Source organism: Juglans regia, chromosome 8, assembly GCF_001411555.2.
Source record: "Juglans regia cultivar Chandler chromosome 8, Walnut 2.0, whole genome shotgun sequence".
Classification (NCBI taxonomy): domain Eukaryota; kingdom Viridiplantae; phylum Streptophyta; class Magnoliopsida; order Fagales; family Juglandaceae; genus Juglans; species Juglans regia.
The window spans coordinates 18,370,110-18,392,031 of record NC_049908.1 but is presented as its reverse complement, the minus strand read 5'-3'; the positions used below and the strand labels follow the sequence as shown (position 1 = coordinate 18,392,031).

The 21,922-nt window shown below is 41.5% G+C and overlaps 1 protein-coding gene across 1 annotated transcript; it reads left to right on the top strand.

Moving 5' to 3' along the window:
• Positions 1–511: 511 nt before the first annotated feature.
• LOC118349200 lies at positions 512–15,200 on the top strand. The gene is made up of 10 exons (XM_035692794.1): positions 512–1,198; positions 3,347–3,586; positions 6,304–6,753; positions 6,784–6,864; positions 7,673–7,988; positions 9,098–9,354; positions 9,781–10,427; positions 10,560–11,332; positions 11,480–11,701; positions 15,184–15,200. The coding sequence occupies exons 1-10, from the start codon at positions 512–514 to the stop codon at positions 15,198–15,200; spliced, it is 3,690 nt and encodes a 1,229-aa protein (XP_035548687.1).
• Positions 15,201–21,922: the final 6,722 nt, after the last annotated feature.

Here is a 21,922-nt window from a genome sequence, read left to right as displayed (position 1 = left end):
GGTGACTGGTCAAGGCTCAACAAATCTTGTCAATACGATCTTGGGGTTCCAAGCCATCATTGTTATCGGGTTTCATCACAATTGTTGGTGGAGTTCATATCATTTTGGTATCAAGAGCTTTGGTTCTAAGATAAGTTTGTCTATCTTTTATCTTCGTTCTATTTCCTGTTCCTGCTGTGTTTAAAAAAAAAAAAAAAAAGGGTACACGATTCCAGTAAGAAAACTTCTTCCTTTCAATCTTGTATCTCACCTTATTCAAGTACTTGAACTTTTGATGAGTTTTGGTTGTTTATTTTCTGAATTGCTGCTGGATTATTTTGAATGAGTTTCTTGAAATTCGATTAAGAACTAAAGAAGACACAGAAGAGTGGAAAAAGGCAAGAGTGTGCGAGACCATATGAGGGTAAAAGCCGTTTAGAGTGAAAACACGAGTGCAAGTGTATCAATTCTTGAGTGAAACACGTGAGGGAGTGCTTGTGAGGATTCTAACTTTGTTTGCAGATTTTAAAACATGTCTAATAATCAAGAAGAAGACACAACAGAAGAATTTCGACAACCTCCAGTTCCAAACCTCCAAATGCAAGCGATGTTAGGGGAGATGAGGCGTATGTTGAGGGCTGAATTAGAACCTATTCACGAAAGGTTGGACAGGGTAGAAGCGGAAACTCCTAGGGGCCAGCAACATGACATCCACAATAGGCAGCATGGTGGGCGTGGTCCGTGGCGGAATGTTGATGGAGAGGCGGAGTCGGAGGAGTTTGATGAGCAATATTTGAACCGAGGCAGGATTGAGCGTGGGTATAGAAATAGAGAAGCTAGGATGGGTAGGCCTAGGAGGGATAACGATTTAGGAAATATAAAGATTAAAATCCCATCTTTTCAAGGTAAAAATGATCCTGAAGTTTATTTGGAGTGGGAAACTAAAATGGAGATGGTTTTTGATTGTCACAACTACTCAGAGATAAAGAAGGTTAAGTTGGCTGCAATTGAATTTACCGATTATGCCATTGTGTGGTGGGATCAATTACTGATTAATAGGAGGAGGAATAGAGAGCCACCCGTGGACAATTGGGAGGAAATGAAAATGCTTATGAGGAAGCGTTTTGTACCCAGCCACTATTATAGGGGATTGTATCAAAAATTACAGAGGTTAATTCAAGGATCTAAAAGTGTGGATGAGTATTACAAGGAGATGGAGGTATGATGGGAACCAAGATGGGTCTAGTCTTAAAGATCATTTGCAACTTCCAGATGGGCCAAGAAGATCAATGAGAAAATGCAAGGATTGATGTAATCAATTTGGGACAAATTTAGCAAGAGCCCAACATTCAAGATGGGGCTTGAAGGATGAAGATCCAATTTTAATTCATTTGATCAGCTACGGAAGAGGGCAACGATAAGACTTAAAGGCTTTGGACTCTTGAAAGGTTTCAACTTATTTAATTCATTTAAAGAACTTATTTTATTAGTTTAGAATAATTGAGTTTATTATGAGAAGGACTTAAGGGAGCCTATGCAAGGGCATGTTGGGAAAGTTATTATTTTATTGAACTAGGGTTAGGGTTACTGTAGCCGAGTACTGTAGCACGGCACTGTAGCCGCGGCACTGTTCATCCAGGGGCACTTTTGGAAGATGGGGGTTTATTTTGGCTAGGGTTTCTTTAGGTTTTGCTTTAAATACTCTATGTAGCCTCATTCTAATTAGATTATGAAGTTTATGAAATTTGATGAATTTATTCATTGTGAGTTGAGTTTTACTCCTCTTGTTCTTAATTGAACTTTTGAACTTATCAAAGGTAAATCACAACCTTTGTGGCGTTCCTCCTTTGTAATCTGGGTTCTTGAGACGGGTTCTTCAACGGGTCTAGATTTTAATATAATCTAGGTTCTTGAAACGAGTTCTCATCGGGTCTAGGTTCTCCATCCATTGACTTGATTTTGGCTTTCTTGGGGTATTTTCAAATTGACTGTGGGTTCAAGGGATTTCATTCCCGCGGGTTCATATCATTTGGTATTCAGAGCAAGGTTTCCAATCAGGTTTGATTCTATCTTTTAATTTTAGCATCCTTAAATTTAATTCTAGGGTTGCCAAAAAAAAAAAATAGAAACAAAAAGTAGGCTGCCGAAATTCTTAAGGTTTTGGGTTTGGCTGAAATTTGCATCACCTAGGGTTTCAAAATTCTAGGGTTTCTTGCATCTCTAAATTTGTCAATTGCTTGGAGTGCCGTTCCATTGATTCTTTTCTATTTCATTGTCCACGTTTGTGTGTTTGAATTCAATTGGTTGGTTTTCACAATTGAATATTGCTGTTTGTGGATGAATTAGAGAAAAGAAAAGAAAGGAAAAGAAAAGAAAAGAAAAGAAAGGAAAGGAAAAGAAAAGAAAAGAAAAGAAAGGAAAGGAAAAGAAAAGAAAAGAAAAGAAAATTCCAAAAAAAAAAAAAGAAGTTGAAGAGAAGAGAATGTAGCATATTCAAAGTTGCTACATAGTTACAACAATGAGAAAGAAAGAAATTTGTTGATTGAACCTTATCATCAAAGGGGCTGCTGCATACATCACTCAAGTTGGTATCTTGTCTTATTGCTTCTCTTTCATTCGTATAACTTCATTGATTCTCGTGTCATTTTTATTCCTTCATGTTTCTCTTGTTCTTGTTTCCTGAATCTAATTACTAGTTGGGATAAAACAAGGTTGTCTTGTCTTGATTGAGTTCATTTAGTTCTGAAAGAACTTGAGTGGAAAAACTATTGAGGTAAAAGGCAAGAGAGTGTGAGTCTATTATCGGGAAAAAGCCATTAAGAGTGAAACACGAGTAGAGTGTCATTATTCGAGTTGAAACACGTAAGGGAGTGTGTGAGGTTTTCTTTTTTACCACTAACATTCTTCTGTGCAGCACCTTCTAATGTCTCTTCGGAGTAGCTCATCACCAAGGGGGCGAGTAGATAACTCATCCTTTGTGTTGCATGCCATGCAACATGAGTTTGAGCGGTTGAACTTGGTGTTAGGTGAAGTGAGGAATAGCATGGATAACCAAGAAGCAATGGTTAGAAATCTGCAAGCAGAGAAAGATAGGAGGCGACATGAGCCTAATATTAAGAATGGGTATGAGAATGGAGAGTATGGTGAGGATGAGGAAGTACTAACATCTGAAGTTGGATTGGGTAGACATAGAAGAGTTAGGCATGGAAGAGGCCTTAGGGCAAACTCAGGGGGTCGAGATAGAGTAGATAAGAACCTTGGAAGCATCAAAATGAAAATACCATCATTCCAAGGTAGAATTGACCCTGAAGTTTATTTAGAGTGGGAAAAAAGAATAGAGTTGGTGTTTGATTGTCATAATTACTCTGAGCAGAAAAAGATGAAGTTGGTTGTAATTGAGTTCACTGATTATGCAATTATTTGGTGGGATCAATTAGTATCCAATAGGAGGAGGAATTTTGAGAGGCCTGTAGAAACATGGAGAGAGTTGAAAGCTATCATGAGGCGGAGATTTGTACCTAGCCACTACTATAGAGACCTCTACAAAAAATTACAAAATCTTATACAGGGGTCTAGGAGTGTAGAAGACTACCATAAGGAGATGGAGGTGGCTATGATTCGGGCTAATGTAGTGGAGGATCGGGAGGCCATAATGAAAAGATTTTTGAGGGGGTTGAATAGGGAGATAGCCAATGTAGTTGAGTTGCAACATTATGAGGAGGTAGAGGACATAGTGCACATGGCTATGAAGGTGGAGAGACGGCTAAAAGGAAATGGTACATCAAGGTATATTTCGGTTTCTAGTACTTCTTGGAAACCAAAGTGGGAACAAAAATGATCAAGTTGTAGCAAAGGAGAAGACCGAACCACCAAAGGGAAAAGATTTGGATGAGGCTGAAACCTCAAGAAAAAGTGAGAATGAGCTTAATAGTAAGAGTGAAGGTGACAGCGAAAGTGAGATTGTGCTGAAAAGAAAGAGTGAAGGTGAGATTGAGAAGAAAAGAAACAGTGAGACCGAAATGGAGAAAGACAGAAAAATGAGAGAGAAAAAAGAAGAGGGTGAGACTAAAACCATAAGCAAAAGAGAGAATGAGTTGAAAAGTAATTATGAAAAAGAGAGTGAAAAAGAAAAAGAGAGTGGAAAGAAAAGAGAGTGTGAAGAAAGTGAAAGAAAAACAAAGAGAAAAGTGAGTTTTTGTGCTAAGGCGAGTCTTAATCCTAACGGACTTGACGTATGTTTACCTAGTATTGTTGTCTCTTTGTTGCAGGGATATGAGGTCATGTTTCCTAGTGGTGTCTTTTGTGGATTGCCACCTTTTAGGGAGATAGAGCACTATATTGATTTTATGCCAGGTGCGACAATTCTTAATCGACCTTTCTTGGAAAAACAAGAGTCATTGACACACTTAAAGGGACAAGGTAAGTTGTTGACTAGAATGCATACTAAGCAGGAGGATTGTGTTGAGACTTTTCCTCATGTATTCAAATACACACAAGGTATGAAAAATTTTGTGGTTGATGCTTTAGCAAGAAGGTATGTCCTTGTCTTCATTTTAGATGCGAAATTGTTGATATTTGAATATGTTAAGGAATTGCATGCTAATAATGATGACTTTGCTAGTGTGTATGGAACATGTGAGAATGCATCTTTTGGTAAGTTCTATAAACTAGATTGGTACTTGTTTAGAATGAATAGATTTTGTGTGCCTACTAGTTTTATGCGTAAGTTGCTTGTGTGCGATGGACATGCTGGTTTGTTGGGTAACCATGGTGTAAGGAAAACTTTTGTTGTGTTGCATGACTGTTTGTGGGAATACCATTTGCCATTCAAAGACTTGTTGCACGAACGTTTGTGGAAGTATCATTTGTCATTCATTGATGTATTGCATGAACATTTGTGGGAGTATCATTTGCTATACATTGACGTGTTGCATGAACGATTGCGGGAGTATCATTTGCTTTTCATTGAGTTTGCATATAATTGGAGTGGTCATTCTCGTGAAAATAAGATTTCAGACATGTTGCATAAACGTTTATGGGAGTATCATTTGCCATTCATTAACTTGTTGCATGAACGTTTGCGGGAGTATCATTTGCCATTCATTGACTTGTTGCATGAATGTTTGCGGGAGTATCATTTGCCATTCATTGAGCATGCATATTGGAGTGGTCATTTTGGTTCGAGGAAAACTTTAGATGTACTTCATGAACATTTGTGGGAGTATTGTTTGCCATTCATTGAGTTTACATATAATTGGTGTTCATGCTACTACTAAATTTTCACCAATTGAAATTGTTTGTTTACTTAATCAATTTCCTCCTTCAGATTTAAAGTCTTTACTAGTTGATGACATGAGTAGCTTGGATGGACTATTCCAAATTCTTAAACAAATTAATGAAAATGCATATGTAATGGATCTTCCAGGTAAGTATCATGTTTCTACTATTTTCGATGTTACTAACAATTTTCCCTTTGATCCAGGTGAAGATTCGAGGTCGAATCATTTTGAGGAGAGGGGGAATGATGGGAACCAAGATGGGTCTAGTCTTAAAGATCATTTGCAACTTCCAGATGGGCCAAGAAGATCAATGAGAAAATGCAAGGATTGATGTAATCCATTTGGGACAAATTTAGCAAGAGCCCAACATTCAAGATGGGGCTTGAAGGATGAAGATCCAATTTTAATTCATTTGATCAGCTACGGAAGAGGGCAACGACAAGACTTAAAGGCTTTGGACTCTTGAAGGGTTTCAACTTATTTAATTCATTTAAAGAACTTATTTTATTAGTTTAGAATAATTGAGTTTATTATGGGAAGCACTTAAGGGGGCCTATGCAAGGGCATGTTGGGAAAGTTATTATTTTATTGAACTAGGGTTAGGGTTGTAGCCTACTGTAGCGCGGCACTGTAGCCGCGACACTGTTCATCCAGGGGCACTTTTGGAAGATGGGGGTTTATTTTGGCTAGGGTTTCATTAGGTTTTGCTTTAAATACTCTATGTAGCCTCATTCTAATCAGATTATGAAGTTTATGAAATTTGATGAATTTATTCATTGTGAGTTGAGTTTTACTCCTCTTGTTCTTAATTGAACTTTTGAACTTATCAAAGGTAAATCACAACCTTTGTGGCGTTCCTCCTTTGTAATCTGGGTTCTTGAGACGGGTTCTTCAACGGGTCTAGATTTTAATATAATCTAGGTTCTTGAAACGAGTTCTCATCGGGTCTAGGTTCTCCATCCATTGACTTGATTTTGGCTTTCTTGGGGTATTTTCAAATTGACTGTGGGTTCAAGGGATTTCATTCCCGCGGGTTCATATCAAGGTAGCTATGATCCGGGCAAATGTAGAAGAGGACCCGGAAGCCACCATGGCTAGGTTTTTGCACGGTTTAAATCGTGAGATTGCGGATATAGTCGAGATGCAGCACTATGTTGAGTTGACAGATATGGTGCATCAAGCCATAAAGGTGGAGGAACAATTCAAACGAAAGGGATTGGCTAGGAGGGGACTGCCTATGGCTACAACCAGCTCGTGGAAGACAACTCCAAAAAGGGACGAGCAGCAACAAAATAAGCCAAAATTTGAATCCTCTAAGAATGCCAACTTAAAGACCGCCACTACTTCAGGTACAATCGAGACTTCAAGTTCTAAGACACGTGATATTAAATGTTTTAAATGTCAGGGGCGCGGACATATAGCCAGCCAGTGTGTAAACAAGAGGGTGATGGTGATAAATGCCCAAGGAGAGCTTGAGTCAGAAAATGAGGAAGAAGTAGATAATGATGATATGCCATCTATGGAGGATGCTGACGATGAGCAAAATGCTGTGGTTGGAGATTTATTGGTTGCAAGGCGAGTTCTCAATGTGCAGGTTAAGGAGGAAGTGATGGGAACCAAGATGGGTCTAGTCTTAAAGATCATTTGCAACTTCCAGATGGGCCAAGAAGATCAATGAGAAAATGCAAGGATTGATGTAATCCATTTGGGACAAGTTTAGCAAGAGCCCAACATTCAAGATGGGGCTTGAAGGATGAAGATCCAATTTTAATTCATTTGATCAGCTACGGAAGAGGGCAACGACAAGACTTAAAGGCTTTGGACTCTTGAAGGGTTTCAACTTATTTAATTCATTTAAAGAACTTATTTTATTAGTTTAGAATAATTGAGTTTATTATGAGAAGGACTTAAGGGAGCCTATGCAAGGGCATGTTGGGAAAGTTATTATTTTATTGAACTAGGGTTAGGGTTACTGTAGCCGAGTACTGTAGCACGGCACTGTAGCCGCGGCACTGTTCATCCAGGGGCACTTTTGGAAGATGGGGGTTTATTTTGGCTAGGGTTTCATTAGGTTTTGCTTTAAATACTCTATGTAGCCTCATTCTAATCAGATTATGAAGTTTATGAAATTTGATGAATTTATTCATTGTGAGTTGAGTTTTACTCCTCTTGTTCTTAATTGAACTTTTGAACTTATCAAAGGTAAATCACAACCTTTGTGGCGTTCCTCCTTTGTAATCTGGGTTCTTGAGACGGGTTCTTCAACGGGTCTAGATTTTAATATAATCTAGGTTCTTGAAACAAGTTCTCATCGGGTCTAGGTTCTCCATCCTTTGACTTGATTTTGGCTTTCTTGGGAAGTTTTCAAATTGACTGTGGGTTCAAGGGATTCCTTTCCCGCGGGTTCATATCAGGAAGAAAGTAACCAAAGGGAGAACTTGTTTCATACTCGGTGCTTTGTAAATAACAAAGTTTGCAGTGTCATTATCGATGGTGGGAGTTGCACAAATGTAGCCAGCACTTATTTGGTGGAGAAATTGGCTTTAACTACCTTGAAACATCCTCAACCTTACCGGCTTCAGTGGTTGAATGAATGTGGGGAAATCAAGGTGACAAGACAAGTGTTGGTGGCATTATCCATTGGCAAATATGAGGATGAGGTGCTTTGTGATGTGGTTCCTATGCACGCATGCCATTTACTGTTGGGAAGACCATGGCAGAATGATCTGAGGCTTACGCATGATGGATTCACAAATAAGTATTCCTTCACTCTTAATAGGCAACCTATTACTCTTGTGCCATTAACTCCAAAACAGGTCAGGGAGGACCAATTAAAGTTACAAAGTTCGAATGAAAAAAAAAAGGAAAAGGAAAGGAAGGCCGAAACTGAAAAAAAGGACTTAAAAAAAAAAGGAGAGAAAAACATTGATCAGAGTGAAAAAGAAAGAGAGAGGATTTCGGCTATAGTGAGAGCAAGAGAGGAAAAATTCAATTACATTGCAAAAAAAAGTGAGATCAAGAGAGCATTATTTTCACACCAGCCCCTTATTGTACTCATGTACAAGGAGGCTCTTTTATGTAGGGGTGTAACCGGTCCGGTCCGGTCCGGTTTTGGACAAAATCTAGGACCGAACCGGTATGTACCGGTTTTGTATTTTTCAAAACCGATTACGCCCCGATTACCCTCCTAAACCGGTACTTCCGGTTTTACCGGTTCCGGTCCGGTCCGGTTTTCCGGTTTTTTTTAAATGTAAAAAACATATAATAAAGTGTTAATTCTTATTATAAAATATTATTAAAAATTTAATATATATATTATGCTTAAAGCATATGATCAATTAAATTTTTATCTTTAAGATTAAACTTTTATTTTATAAATTATAACAACATTATCTTATATATAATTATATTAATAACATATGATCAAATAAATTACAAATGTTCATATTTAAGATTAACATTTTATGTTATTATTTATAAATTATAATATAAAATTTTTTCATATATGATATATAATTATATATATATAATTATATATCATATATATAAATATTTTGTATAATATATAAATTAATTTTTATATTTTTTTTTTCCAACCGGTCCGGTTCGGTCCGGTCCGGTCTCAAAAACTACGGAACCGGAACCGGACCGGAACCGGCCGGTTTTCATAAAATAGGAACCGGTTCCGGACCGGACCGGTTCAAAACCGGACCAACCGGTCCGGTTCGGTCCGGTCCGGTCCAGTTTTCCGGTTTTCCGGTTTAAATTTACACCCCTAAACTTTTATGTACTAATGATCTCGTCGGTGCTTTGCCGAGCAATATATGTTTCTCTTTTGCAGGAGTTTGAAGATGTCCTTCCTGAAGAGGTACCATATGGTTTACCTCCAATCCGAGGGATTGAACATCAAATTGATTTCATACCTAGTGCATCAATTCCAAACCGACCTGCTTATAGGAGTAATCCCGAGGAGACCAAGGAACTTCAGAGGCAAGTAAGTGAATTATTGGAGAAGGGGTTTGTGCGTGAAAGTATGAGTCATTGTGCGGTTCCGGTGCTGTTAGTTCCCAAGAAGGATGGAACATGGAGGATGTGTGTTGACTGCCGAGCCATCAACAACATAACGGTAAAGTATCGTCATCCCATTCCTAGACTAGATGATATGTTGGATGAATTGTATGGTTCTTGTGTCTTTACAAAAATTGATCTTAAGAGTGGATATCATCAGATTAGGATGAAAGAAGGTGATGAATGGAAAACTGCTTTTAAGACTAAATATGGTTTGTATGAGTGGTTAGTGATGCCTTTCGGTTTAACTAATGCTCCGAGCACATTTATGCGTTTGATGAACCATGTTTTGCGAGCATTTATTGGCAGATTTGTAGTTGTGTATTTTGATGATATCCTGATCTATAGCAAAAATTTGGAAGAACATGTAATGCATTTGAAATCTGTTTTGGAAATTCTAAGGAAAGAAAGGTTGTTTGCTAACCTCAAAAAGTGCACCTTTTGCACGGATAAGCTTGTGTTTCTTGGTTTTGTTGTTAGTAAGAGAGGAATTGAGGTGGATGAGGAAAAGGTGAAGGCAATCCAAGAGTGGTCAACGCCTACAACAGTCAGCCAAGTGAGGAGTTTCCACGGCTTAGCTAGCTTCTATAGACGGTTTGTGCGTGATTTTAGTAGCTTAGCCGCCCCTCTTACTGAAGTCATCAAGAAAAATGTGCCGTTTAAGTGGGGAAAAGAACAAGAAAAGGCATTTAGTCTGATCAAAGAAAAGTTAACTAATGCACCTTTGCTTGTTTTACCTAACTTTGCTAAAACTTTTGAAATTGAGTGTGATGCTTCAGGCATAGGAATTGGAGCTGTTTTGATGCAAGAAGGCCGTCCAATTGCTTATTTCAGTGAAAAGTTGAGTGGGGCAGCCCTAAATTACCCTACTTATGATAAGGAGATGTATGCCTTGGTGAGGGCTTTGGAAAATTGGCAACACTATCTATGGCCAAAGGAGTTTGTGATTCACACAGATCATGAGTCTTTGAAGCATTTGAAAGGACAGCAAAGGTTGAACAAACGCCATGCCAAGTGGGTGGAATTCATTGAAACATTTCCGTATGTGATCAGATATAAGCAAGGTAAGGAAAATGTGGTGGCTGATGCATTGTCCCGAAGGTATGCCTTACTTTCCATTTTAGATACAAAAATGCTTGGCTTTGAATACATTAAGGAATTGTATGCTCAAGATTCTGATTTTGGTGATGTGTTCAATGCATGTGAAAAAATGGTGTTTGGTAAGTTTTATAGGTATGATGGATTTTTGTTTCGGGAAAATAAACTGTGTTTGCCAATATGTTCTTTGCGCGAATTGCTTGTGAGAGAAGCTCATGGTGGTGGTTTGATGGGTCATTTTGGTGTAGCTAAGACTTTAGGAATTTTGCATGAACATTTTTTTTGGCCTCATATGAAACGTGATGTGGAAAGAATTTGTGAGAAGTGTATCACGTGTAAACAGGCTAAGTCTAAGTTGAAACCCCATGGTTTGTACACCCCTTTGCCAATACCTAGTGAACCTTGGACTGATATTTCTATGGATTTTGTTTTAGGTTTACCTAGGACTAAGAGGGGGAGAGATTCAGTTTTTGTGGTGGTAGATAGATTTTCCAAGATGGCACACTTCATTGCATGCCATAAAACTGATGATGCATCACATATAGCTGATTTGTTCTTCAAAGAAATTGTTAGGTTACATGGTATGCCTAAGACCATTGTTTCTGATAGGGATGCAAAGTTTTTGAGTTACTTTTGGAAGACTTTGTGGGGAAAGCTGGGAACTAAGTTGTTGTTTTCTACTACTTGTCATCCACAAACGGATGGCCAAACTGAAGTAGTAAATAGAACTTTGTCGTCTTTGTTGCGTGCTATCATTAAAAAGAACTTGAAAGCATGGGAAGATTGTTTGCCACATGTTGAATTTGCTTACAATAGAAGTATACATTCTGCAACTAAGTTTTCACCATTTGAAATTGTTTATGGCTTTAACCCATTGTCACCTTTGGATTTAACTTCTTTACCTTTGAGTGAACGTGTGAACTTAGATGGCAAAAAGAAGGCAGAATTTGTAAAGATGATTCATGAAAAGGCACGGCTGAACATTGAAAGGAGGACTAAACAATATGTCCATCAAGCCAACAAGGGACGTAAGAAGGTAGTGTTTCAACCAGGAGATTGGGTTTGGTTGCACTTAAGGAAGGACCGTTTTCCAGAGAAGCGGCGTTCAAAACTCCTACCTCGGGGTGACGGGCCATTTCAAGTAGTAGAACGCATCAATGATAATGCCTACAAGCTTGACTTACCAGGTGAGTATGGTGTCAGTGCAAGCTTTAATGTTGCTGATTTGTCTCCTTTTGATGTAGGTGATGATTTGAGGACAAATCCTTCTCAAGAGGGGGAGAATGATGCAAACCAAGGAGTTGGACATGCTAATCATACAAGTGGGAATGGAGCTGAATTTGTACAAGACCCTTTGTCATTTCCTAGTGGCCCAATTACAAGACTTAGAGCCAAACGTTTCAAGGAAGCACTAAATGGGCTAATCCAAGAGAATTGGGCTGATTCTAAAAAGACCAAGATGGGCTCAAATAATATTCAAGACTTAATCCATGTCATCAAGGCAATTGAAGAGGCTAATTAGCACATAGAAATATGATGAATGGTCTGACCATTAAAGGACGTGAATTTGTTAAGTTTCAAGAATATTAAATAGGTGAATGAACTTGGTCTTGCCTGGGTACGTGAAATACATTGAATTTAGTCATTTAGTCATTTCTGGCTGCCTCTAGAAGTCCAAGAGGCCTAAATTTCGTGGGACTTGTTATGTTAATATTTGTGTTGCTTTTAAAGCTGTAGTTATGACTTTTCCTATTCTTGGAGGGTTGTTCCAAGTATATAAAGGGGTTATTTCGAGTTTTAATAGCAGATTGGAAATTTCAGAAACTTATTTGTTTTTGTGAGGTCTTGTGTTCCTCTTGGTTCTTCAAAGAACTCCTTGAACTTATCAAGTTAATCTTGTGGCGTTCAAGCTCCAAACTTATCACCTTGATTCTGATTTCTGGGTGTGGCGTTTACAATCCTTCGTAGTCTTGGTTCTCATCTAGTTGGGTGACTGGTCAAGGCTCAACAAATCTTGTCAATACGATCTTGGGGTTCCAAGCCATCATTGTTATCGGGTTTCATCACAATTACATTGAATTTAGTCATTTAGTCATTTCTGGCTGCCTCTAGAAGTCCAAGAGGCCTAAATTTCGTGGGACTTGTTATGTTAATATTTGTGTTACTTTTAAAGCTGTAGTTATGACTTTTCCTATTCTTGGAGGGTTGTTCCAAGTATATAAAGGGGTTATTTCGAGTTTTAATAGCAGATTGGAAATTTCAGAAACTTATTTGTTTTTGTGAGGTCTTGTGTTCCTCTTGGTTCTTCAAAGAACTCCTTGAACTTATCAAGTTAATCTTGTGGCGTTCAAGCTCCAAACTTATCACCTTAACACAAATATTAACATAACAAGTCCCACGAAATTTAGGCCTCTTGGACTTCTAGAGGCAGCCAGAAATGACTAAATGACTAAATTCAATGTATTTCACGTACCCAGGCAAGACCAAGTTCATTCACCTATTTAATATTCTTGAAACTTAACAAATTCACGTCCTTTAATGGTCAGACCATTCATCATATTTCTATGTGCTAATTAGCCTCTTCAATTGCCTTGATGACATGGATTAAGTCTTGAATATTATTTGAGCCCATCTTGGTCTTTTTAGAATCAGCCCAATTCTCTTGGATTAGCCCTTTTAGTGCTTCCTTGAAACGTTTGGCTCTAAGTCTTGTAATTGGGCCACTAGGAAATGACAAAGGGTCTTGTACAAATTCAGCTCCATTCCCACTTGTATAACTAGCATGTCCAACTCCTTGGTTTGCATCAAAAGGGGCAAAAATAAGAGGTCGGAGTTATTTGCTCGTGGGCATCCTATGGTACTACCAGGACCTTAGAGTAAGTATGCCCCACTCCTGGGCGAATCGGAGCAACTCTTATATTTACCACTTTGCCCATGCTTAGTAAGAAACTAATTTAGGGCAAAGTGGCAAAAATAAGAGGTTGGAGTTTTTTGCTCCGGGGCATCCTATGGTACAACCATGACCTTAGGGTAAGTATACCCCAACCCGGGGCGCATCGGAGAAACTCTTATATTTGCCTCATTGCCCTTGCTTGGTGGAAACCAATTGAGGGCAAAGTGGGAAAAATAAGAGGTTGGAGTTTTTTGCTCGCGGGCTTCCTGTGGTACTACCACGACCTTAGGATAAGTATGCCCCAACCCGGGGCGAATCGGAGAAACTCTTATTTTTACCAGTTTGCCCTTGCTTAGTTGGAAACCAATTGAGGGCAAAGTGGCACAAAAAAGAGGATGGAGTTTTTGGCTCGCGGGCATCCTTTAGTACTACCAGGACCTTAGGGTAAGTATGCCCCAACCCGGGGCGAGTCGGAGCAACTCTTATTTTCACCACTTTGCTCATGCTCTGTAAGAAATCAATAGAGGGCAAGGTGGCAAAAATAAGCGGTTGGAGTTTTTTTCTCGCGGACTTCCTATCGTACTACCATGACCTTAGGGTAAGTATGCCCCAACCCGGGCCGCATCGGAGTGACTCTTATATTTACCACATCGCCGTTGCTTAGTGGAAACCAATTGAGGGCAAAGTGGCAAAAATAAGAGGTTGGAGTTATTTGCTCGAGGGCATCGTATGGTACTACCACGACCTTAGGGTAAGTATGCCAAAACCCGGTGCGAATCGGAGCAACTCTTATTTTTACCACTTTGCCCATGCTTAGTTGGAAACCAATAGAGGGCAAAGTGGCAAAAATAAGAGGTTGGAGTTTTTTGCTCGTGGGCATCCTATGGTACTACCATGACCTTAGGGCAAGTATGCCCCAACCCGGGACGAGTCGGAGCAACTCTTATTTTTTCCACTTTGCCCTTGCTTAGTTGGAAAGCAATTTAGAGCAAAGTGGCAAAAATAAGAGGTTGGAGTTTTTTGCTCGCGGGCTTCCTGTGGTACTACCACTACCTTAGGGTAAGTATGCCCCAAACCGGGGCGAATCGGAGCTACTCTTATTTTTTCCACTTTGCCCTTGCTTAGTTGGAAACCAATTAGAGCAAAGTGGCAAAAATAAGAGGTTCGAGTTTTTTGCTCGCGGGCTTCCTGTGGTACTACCACTACCTTAGGGTAAGTATGCCCCCAACCGGGGCGAATCGGAGCAACTCTTACTTTTTCCACTTTGCCCTTGCTTAGTTGGAAAGCAATTTAGAGAAAGTGGCAAAAATAAGAGGTTGGAGTTTTTTGCTCGCGGGCTTCCTGTGGTACTACCACTACCTTAGGGTAAGTATGCCCCAAACCTGAGCTACTCTATTTTTTCCACTTCTGTCTCCTTGCTTTATTGGAAACCACTAGAGCAAAGTGGCAAAAATAAGAGGTTGGAGTTTTTTGCTCACGGGCTTCCTGTGGTACTACCACTACCTTAGGGTAAGTATGCCCCAAACCGGGGCGAATCGGAGCAACTCTTATCTTTTCCACTTTGCCCTTGCTTAGCTGGAAACCAATTAGAGCAAAGTGGCAAAAATAAGAGGTTGAGCTCGTCAAGGGCTTCCCTGTGGTACTACTAATTACCTGCAGTATGCTCCAAACCGGGCGACTGATATCCTATTTTCTTACCACTTTTGTCCATGCTTAGTTGGAAACCAAATTGAGAGCAAAGTGGCAAAATAAGAGGTTGAGCCTTTTGTCACAGCCTCCTGTGTGGTACTCACCACTACCTTAGTAAGTATGCCCCCAACCAAGACTGAGTAACCTATTTTTTTTCCACTTCTGTCTCTGCTTTAGTTGGAAAGCAATTCTAGAGCAAAGCAAAAAATAAGAGGGGTTGGAGTTTTTGTCATGGCCTCCCTGTGAAACTACCACTACCTTAGGGTAAGTATGCCCCCAACCGGGCTATCTGGAGAATCCCTTATTTTTCCCACTACTCATGCTAGCTGGAAACCAATTTAGAGTGGCAAAAATAAGAGGTTGGAGTTTTCCCATGGGCTTCCCTGTACTACCACTACCTTAGGATAAGTATGCTCCAAACCGGGGCGAATCGGAGCAACTCTTATTTTTACCACTTTGTCCATGCTTAGTTGGAAACCAATTGAGAGCAAAGTGGCAAAAATAAGAGCTGGAGTTTTTTGCTCGTGGGCATCCTCTGGTACTACCACGATCTTAGGGTAAGTATGCCCCAAGCCGGGGCGAATCGGAGCAACTCTTATTTTTACTACTTTGCGCTTTCTTTGTTGGAAACCAATTGAGGGCAAAGTGGCACAAATAAGTGGTTGGATGTTTTTGCTCGCGGACATCCTATGGTACTACCAGGACCTTAGGATAAGTATGCTCCAAACCGGGGCGAATCGGAGCAACTCTTATTTTTACCACTTTGTCCATGCTTAGTTGGAAACCAATTGAGAGCAAAGTGGCAAAAATAAGAGCTGGAGTTTTTTGCTCGTGGGCATCCTCTGGTACTACCACGATCTTAGGGTAAGTATGCCCCAAGCCGGGGCGAATCGGAGCAACTCTTATTTTTACTACTTTGCGCTTTCTTTGTTGGAAACCAATTGAGGGCAAAGTGGCACAAATAAGTGGTTGGAGGTTTTTGCTCGCGGACATCCTATGGTACTACCAGGACCTTAGGATCAGTATGCCCCAACGCGGGGCGAGTCGGAGCAACTCTTACTTTCACCACTTTGCCCACGCTATGTAAGAAATCAATAGAGGGAAAAGTGGCAAAAATAAGAGGTTGGAGTTTTTTGCTCGCGGGCATCCTATGGTACTACCATGACCTTAGGGTAAGTATGCCCCAACCCGGGCCGCATCGGAGTGACTCTTATATTTACCACATCGCCCTTGCTTAGTGGAAACCGATTGAGGGCAAAGTGGCAAAAATAAGAGGTTGGAGTTATTTGCTCGAGGGCATCGTATGGTACTACCACTACCTTAGGGTAAGTATGCCCCAAACCGGGGCAAATCGGAGCAACTCTTATTTTTACTACTTTGCGCTTTATTTGTTGGAAACCAATTGAGGGCAAAGTGGCAAAAATAAGAGTTTGGAGTTTTTTGCTCGCGGGCATCCTATGGTACTACCATGACCTTAGGGTGAGTATGCCCCAAACCGGGGCAAATCGGAGCAACTCTTATTTTTACTACTTTGCCCTTTCTTTGTTGGAAACCAATTGAGGGCAAAGTGGCACAAATAAGAGGTTGGAGTTTTTGGCTCGCGGGCTTCCTGTGGTACTACCACTACCTTAGGGTAAGTATGCCCCAAACCGGAGCGAATCGGAGCAACTCTTATTTTTTCTACTTTGCCCTTGCTTAGTTGGAAACCAATTAGAGCAAAGTGGCAAAAATAAGAGGTTGGAGTTTTTTGCTCGCGGGCTTCCTGTGGTACTACCACTACCTTAGGGTGAGTATGCCCCAAACCGGGGCAAATCGGAGCAACTCTTATTTTTACTACTTTGCCCTTTCTTTGTTGGAAACCAATTGAGGGCAAAGTGGCACAAATAAGAGGTTGGAGTTTTTGGCTCGCGGGCTTCCTGTGGTACTACCACGACCTTATGATAAGTATGCCCCAACCCGGGGCGAGTCGGAGCAACTCTTATTTTCAACACTTTGCCCATGCTATGTAAGAAATCAATAGAGGGCAATGTGGCAAAAATAAGAGGTTGGAGTTTTTTGCTCGCGGGCATCCTCTGGTACAACCACTACCTTAGGGTAAGTATGCCCCAACCCGGGGCGCATCGGAGAAACTCTTATATTTACCACATTGCGCTTGCTTAGGGGAAACCAATTGAGGGCAAAGTGGCAAAAGTAAGAGGTCGGAGTTTTTTTCTCGTGGGCATCCTCTGGAACTACCAGGACCTTAGAGTAAGTATACCCCACTCCTGGGCGAATCGGAGCAACTCTTATTTTTACCACTTTGCCCATGCTTAGTAGGAAACCAATTTAGGGCAAAGTGGCAAAAATAAGAGGTTGGAGTTTTTTGCACCGGGGCATCCTATGGTACAACCATGACCTTAGGGTAAGTATACCCCAACCCGGGGCGCATCGGAGAAACTCTTATATTTGCCTCATTGCCCTTGCTTGGTGGAAACCAATTGAGGGCAAAGTGGGAAAAATAAGAGGTTGGAGTTTTTTGCTCGCGGGCTTCCTGTGGTACTACCACGACCTTAGGATAAGTATGCCCCAACCCGGGGCGAATCGGAGAAACTCTTATTTTTAACAGTTTGCCCTTGCTTAGTTGGAAACCAATTGAGGGCAAAGTGGCACAAATAAGAGGATGGAGTTTTTGGCTCGCGGGCATCCTTTAGTACTACCAGGACCTTAGGGTAAGTATGCCCCAACCCGGGGCGAGTCGGAGCAACTCTTATTTTCACCACTTTGCTCATGCTCTGTAAGAAATCAATAGAGGGCAAGGTGGCAAAAATAAGCGGTTGGAGTTTTTTTCTCGCGGACTTCCTATCGTACTACCATGACCTTAGGGTAAGTATGCCCCAACCCGGGGCGCATCGGAGAAACTCTTATATTTACCACATTGCCCTTGCTTAGTGGAAACCAATTGAGGGCAAAGTGGCAAAAATAAGAGGTTAGAGTTATTTGCTCGAGGGCATCCTATGGTACTACCACTACCTTAGGGTAAGTATGCCCCAACCCTGGGAGCATCGGAGAAACTCTTATATTTACCGGATTGCCCTTGCTTAGTGGAAACCAATTGAGGGCAAAGTGGCAAAAATAAGAGGTTGGAGTTTTTTGCACGTGGACATCCTATGGTAATACCACGACCTTAGGATAAGTATGCCCGAACCCGGGGCGAGTCGGAGCAAATATTATTTTCACCACTTTGCCCATGCCATGTAAGAAATCAATGGAGGCAATGTGGCAAAAATAAGAGGTTGGAGTTTTTTGCTCGCGGGCATCCTATGGTACTACCACGACCTTGGGCGAAGTATGCCCCAACTCGGGGTGAACCGGACCAACTCTTATTTCTACCACTTTGGCCGTGCTCAAGTAAGAAACCTATTGAGGGCAAAGTAGCAAAAATAAGTGGTTGGAGTTTTTTGCTCTCGGGCTTCCTATGGTACTACCACTACCTTAGGGTAAGTATGCCCAAAACCGAGGCGAATAGGAGCAACTCTTATTTTTACCATTTTGCCCTTGCTTAGTTGGAAACCAATTGAATGCAAAGTGGCACAAATAAGAGGTTGGAGTTTTTGGCTCGTGGGCATCCTTTAGTACTACAAGGACCTTAGGGTAAGTATGCCCAAACCCGGGGCAAGTCGGAGCAACTCTTATTTTCACGACTTTGCCCATGCTATGTAAGAAATCAATAGAGGGCAAAGTGGCAAAAATAAGAGCTTGGAGTTTTTTGCTCGCGGGCATCCTATGGAACTACCATGACCTTAGGATAAGTATGCCCCAACCCGGGGCGAATCGGAGAAACCCTTATATTTACCACTTTGCCCATGCTTAGTTGGAAACCAATTGAGGGCAAAGTGGCAAAAATAAGAGGTTGGAGTTTTTTGCTCGTGGGCATCCACTGGTACTATCACGACCTTAGGGTAAGTATGCCCCAACCCTGGGTGAATCGGAGAAACTCTTATATTTACCACATTGCCCTCGCTTAGTGGAAACCAATTGAGGGCAAACTGGCAAAAATAAGAGGTTGGAGTTATTTGCTCGAGGGCATCCTCTGGTACTACCACTACCTTAGGGTAAGTATGCCCCAAACCGGGGCAAATCGGAGCAACTCTTATTTTTACTACTTTGCCCTTTCTTTGTTGGAAACCAATTGAGGGCAAAGTGGCACAAATAAGAGGTTGGAGTTTTTGGCTCGCGGGCTTCCTGTGGTACTACCACGACCTCAGGATAAGTATGCCCCAACCCGGGGCGAGTCGGAGCAACTCTTATTTTCAACACTTTGCCCATGCTATGTAAGAAATCAATAGAGGGCAATGTGGCAAAAATAAGAGGTTGGAGTTTTTTGCTCGCGGGCATCCTCTGGTACAACCACTACCTTAGGGTAAGTATGCCCCAACCCGGGGCGCATCGGAGAAACTCTTATATTTAACACATTGCCCTTGCTTAGTGGAAACCAATTGAGGGCATAGTGGCAAAAATAAGAGGTTGGAGTTTTTTGCTCGAGGGCATCCTATGGAACTACCATGAGCTTAGATTAAGTATGCCCCAACCCTGGGCGAATCGGAGCAACTCTTATTTTTACCACTTTGCCCATGCTTAGTTAGAAACCAATTTATGGCAAAGTGGCAAAAATAAGAGGTTGGAGTTTTTTGCTCGGGGGCATCCCATGGTACAACCATGACCTTAGGGTAAGTATGCCCCAACCCGGGGCGCATCGGAGAAACTCTTATATTTACGTCATTGCCCTTGCTTAGTGGAAACCAATAGAGGGCAATGTGGCAAAAATAAGAGGTTGGTGTTTTTTGCTCGTGGGCATCCTCTGGTACTACCATGACCTTAGGGTAAGTATGCCCCAACACGGGGCGAATCGGAGCAACTCTTATTTTTACCACTTTGCCTATGCTTAGTTGGAAAACAATTTAGGGCAAACTGGCAAATATAAGAGGTTGGAGTTTTTTGCACGTGGGCATCCTATGGTACTACCACGACCTTAGAGTAAGTATGCCCCACTCCTGGGCGAATCGGAGCAACTCTTATTTTTACCACTTTGCCCATGCTTAGTAGGAAACCAATTTAGGGCAAAGTGGCAAAAATAAGAGGTTGGAGTTTTTTGCTCCGGGGCATCCTATGGTACAACCATGACCTTAGGGTAAGTATACCCCAGCCCGGGGCGCATCGGAGAAACTCTTATATTTGCCTCATTGCCCTTGCTTGGTGGAAACCAATTGAGGGCAAAGTGGGAAAAATAAGAGGTTGGAGTTTTTTGCTCGCGGGCTTCCTGTGGTACTACCACGACCTTAGGATAAGTATGCCCCAACCCGGGGTGAGTCGGAGCAACTCTTATTTTCACCACTTTGCCCATGCTATGTAAGAAATCAATAGAGGGCATAGTGGCAAAAATAAGAGGTTGGAGTTTTTTGCTCGAGGGCATCCTATGGAACTACCATGACCTTAGGGGCGAATCGGAGCAACTCTTATTTTTACCACTTTGCCCATGCTTAGTTGGAAACCAATTGTGGGCAAAGTGGCAAAAATAAGAGGTTGGAGTATTTTTGCTCGTGGGCTTCCTGTGGTACTACCACGACCTTATGCGCCAACCCGGGGCGAGTCGGAGCAACTCTTATTTCACCACTTTGCCCATGCTATGTAAGAAATCAATTGAGGGCAAAGTAGCAAAAATAAGAGGTTGGAGTTTTTTGCTCGCGGGCATCTTATGGTACTACCATGACCTTAGGGGCGAATCGGAGCAACTCTTATTTTTACCACTTTGCCCATGCTTAGTTGGAAACCAATTGAGGGCAAAGTGGCAAAAATAAGAGGTTGGAGTTTTTTGCTCGTGGGCATCCTATGGTACTACCAAGACCTTAGGGTAAGTATGCCCCAACCCGGTGCGAATCGGAGCAACTCTTACTTTCACCACTTTGCCCATGCTATGTAAGAAATCAATAGAGGGCAAAGTGGCAAAAATAAGAGGTTGGAGTTTTTTGCTCGCGGGCATCCTATGGTAGTACCATGACCGTCGGGAAAATATACCCAACCCGGGGCGAATCGGAGCAACTCTTATTTTTACCACTTTGCCCATGCTTAGTTGGAAACCAATTGAGGGCAAAGGGGCAAAAATAAGAGGTTGGAGTTATTTGCTCGAGGGCATCCTATGGTAGTACCACTACCTTTGGGTAAGTATGCCCCAACCCGGGGTGAATCGGAGAAACTCTTATATTTACCACTTTGCCCATGCTTAGTAAGAAACTAATTCAGGGAAAAGAGGCAAAAATAAGAGGTTGGTGTTTATCTCGCGGGCATCCTATGGTACTACCACGACCTTAGGGTAATTATGACCCAACCCGGTTCGAATCGGACCAACTCTTATTTCTTCCACCTGCCCATGCTTGGTAAGAAACCAATTGAGGGCAAAGGGGCAAAAATAAGAGGTTGGAGTTATTTGCTCGAGGGCATCCTATGGTACTACAACTACCTTAGGGTAAGTATGCCCCAACCCGGGGCGAGTCGGTGCAACTCTTATTTTTACCACTTTGTCCATGCTAAGTAAGAATCCATTTGAGGGCAAAGTGGCAAAAATAAGAGGTTGGAGTGTTTTGTTCGCGGGAATCCAAAGGTACTACCACGAACTTAGGGTAAGTATGCCAAAACCCGGTGCGAATCGGAGCAACTCTTATTTTTACCACTTTGCCCATGCTTAGTTGGAAACCAATAGAGGGCAAAGTGGCAAAAATAAGAGGTTGGAGTTTTTTGCTCGTGGGCATCTTATGGTACTACCATGACCTTAGGGCAAGTATGCCCCAACCCGGGGCGAGTCGGAGCAACTCTTATTTTTTCCACTTTGCCCTTGCTTAGTTGGAAAGCAATTTAGAGCAAAGTGGCAAAAATAAGAGGTTGG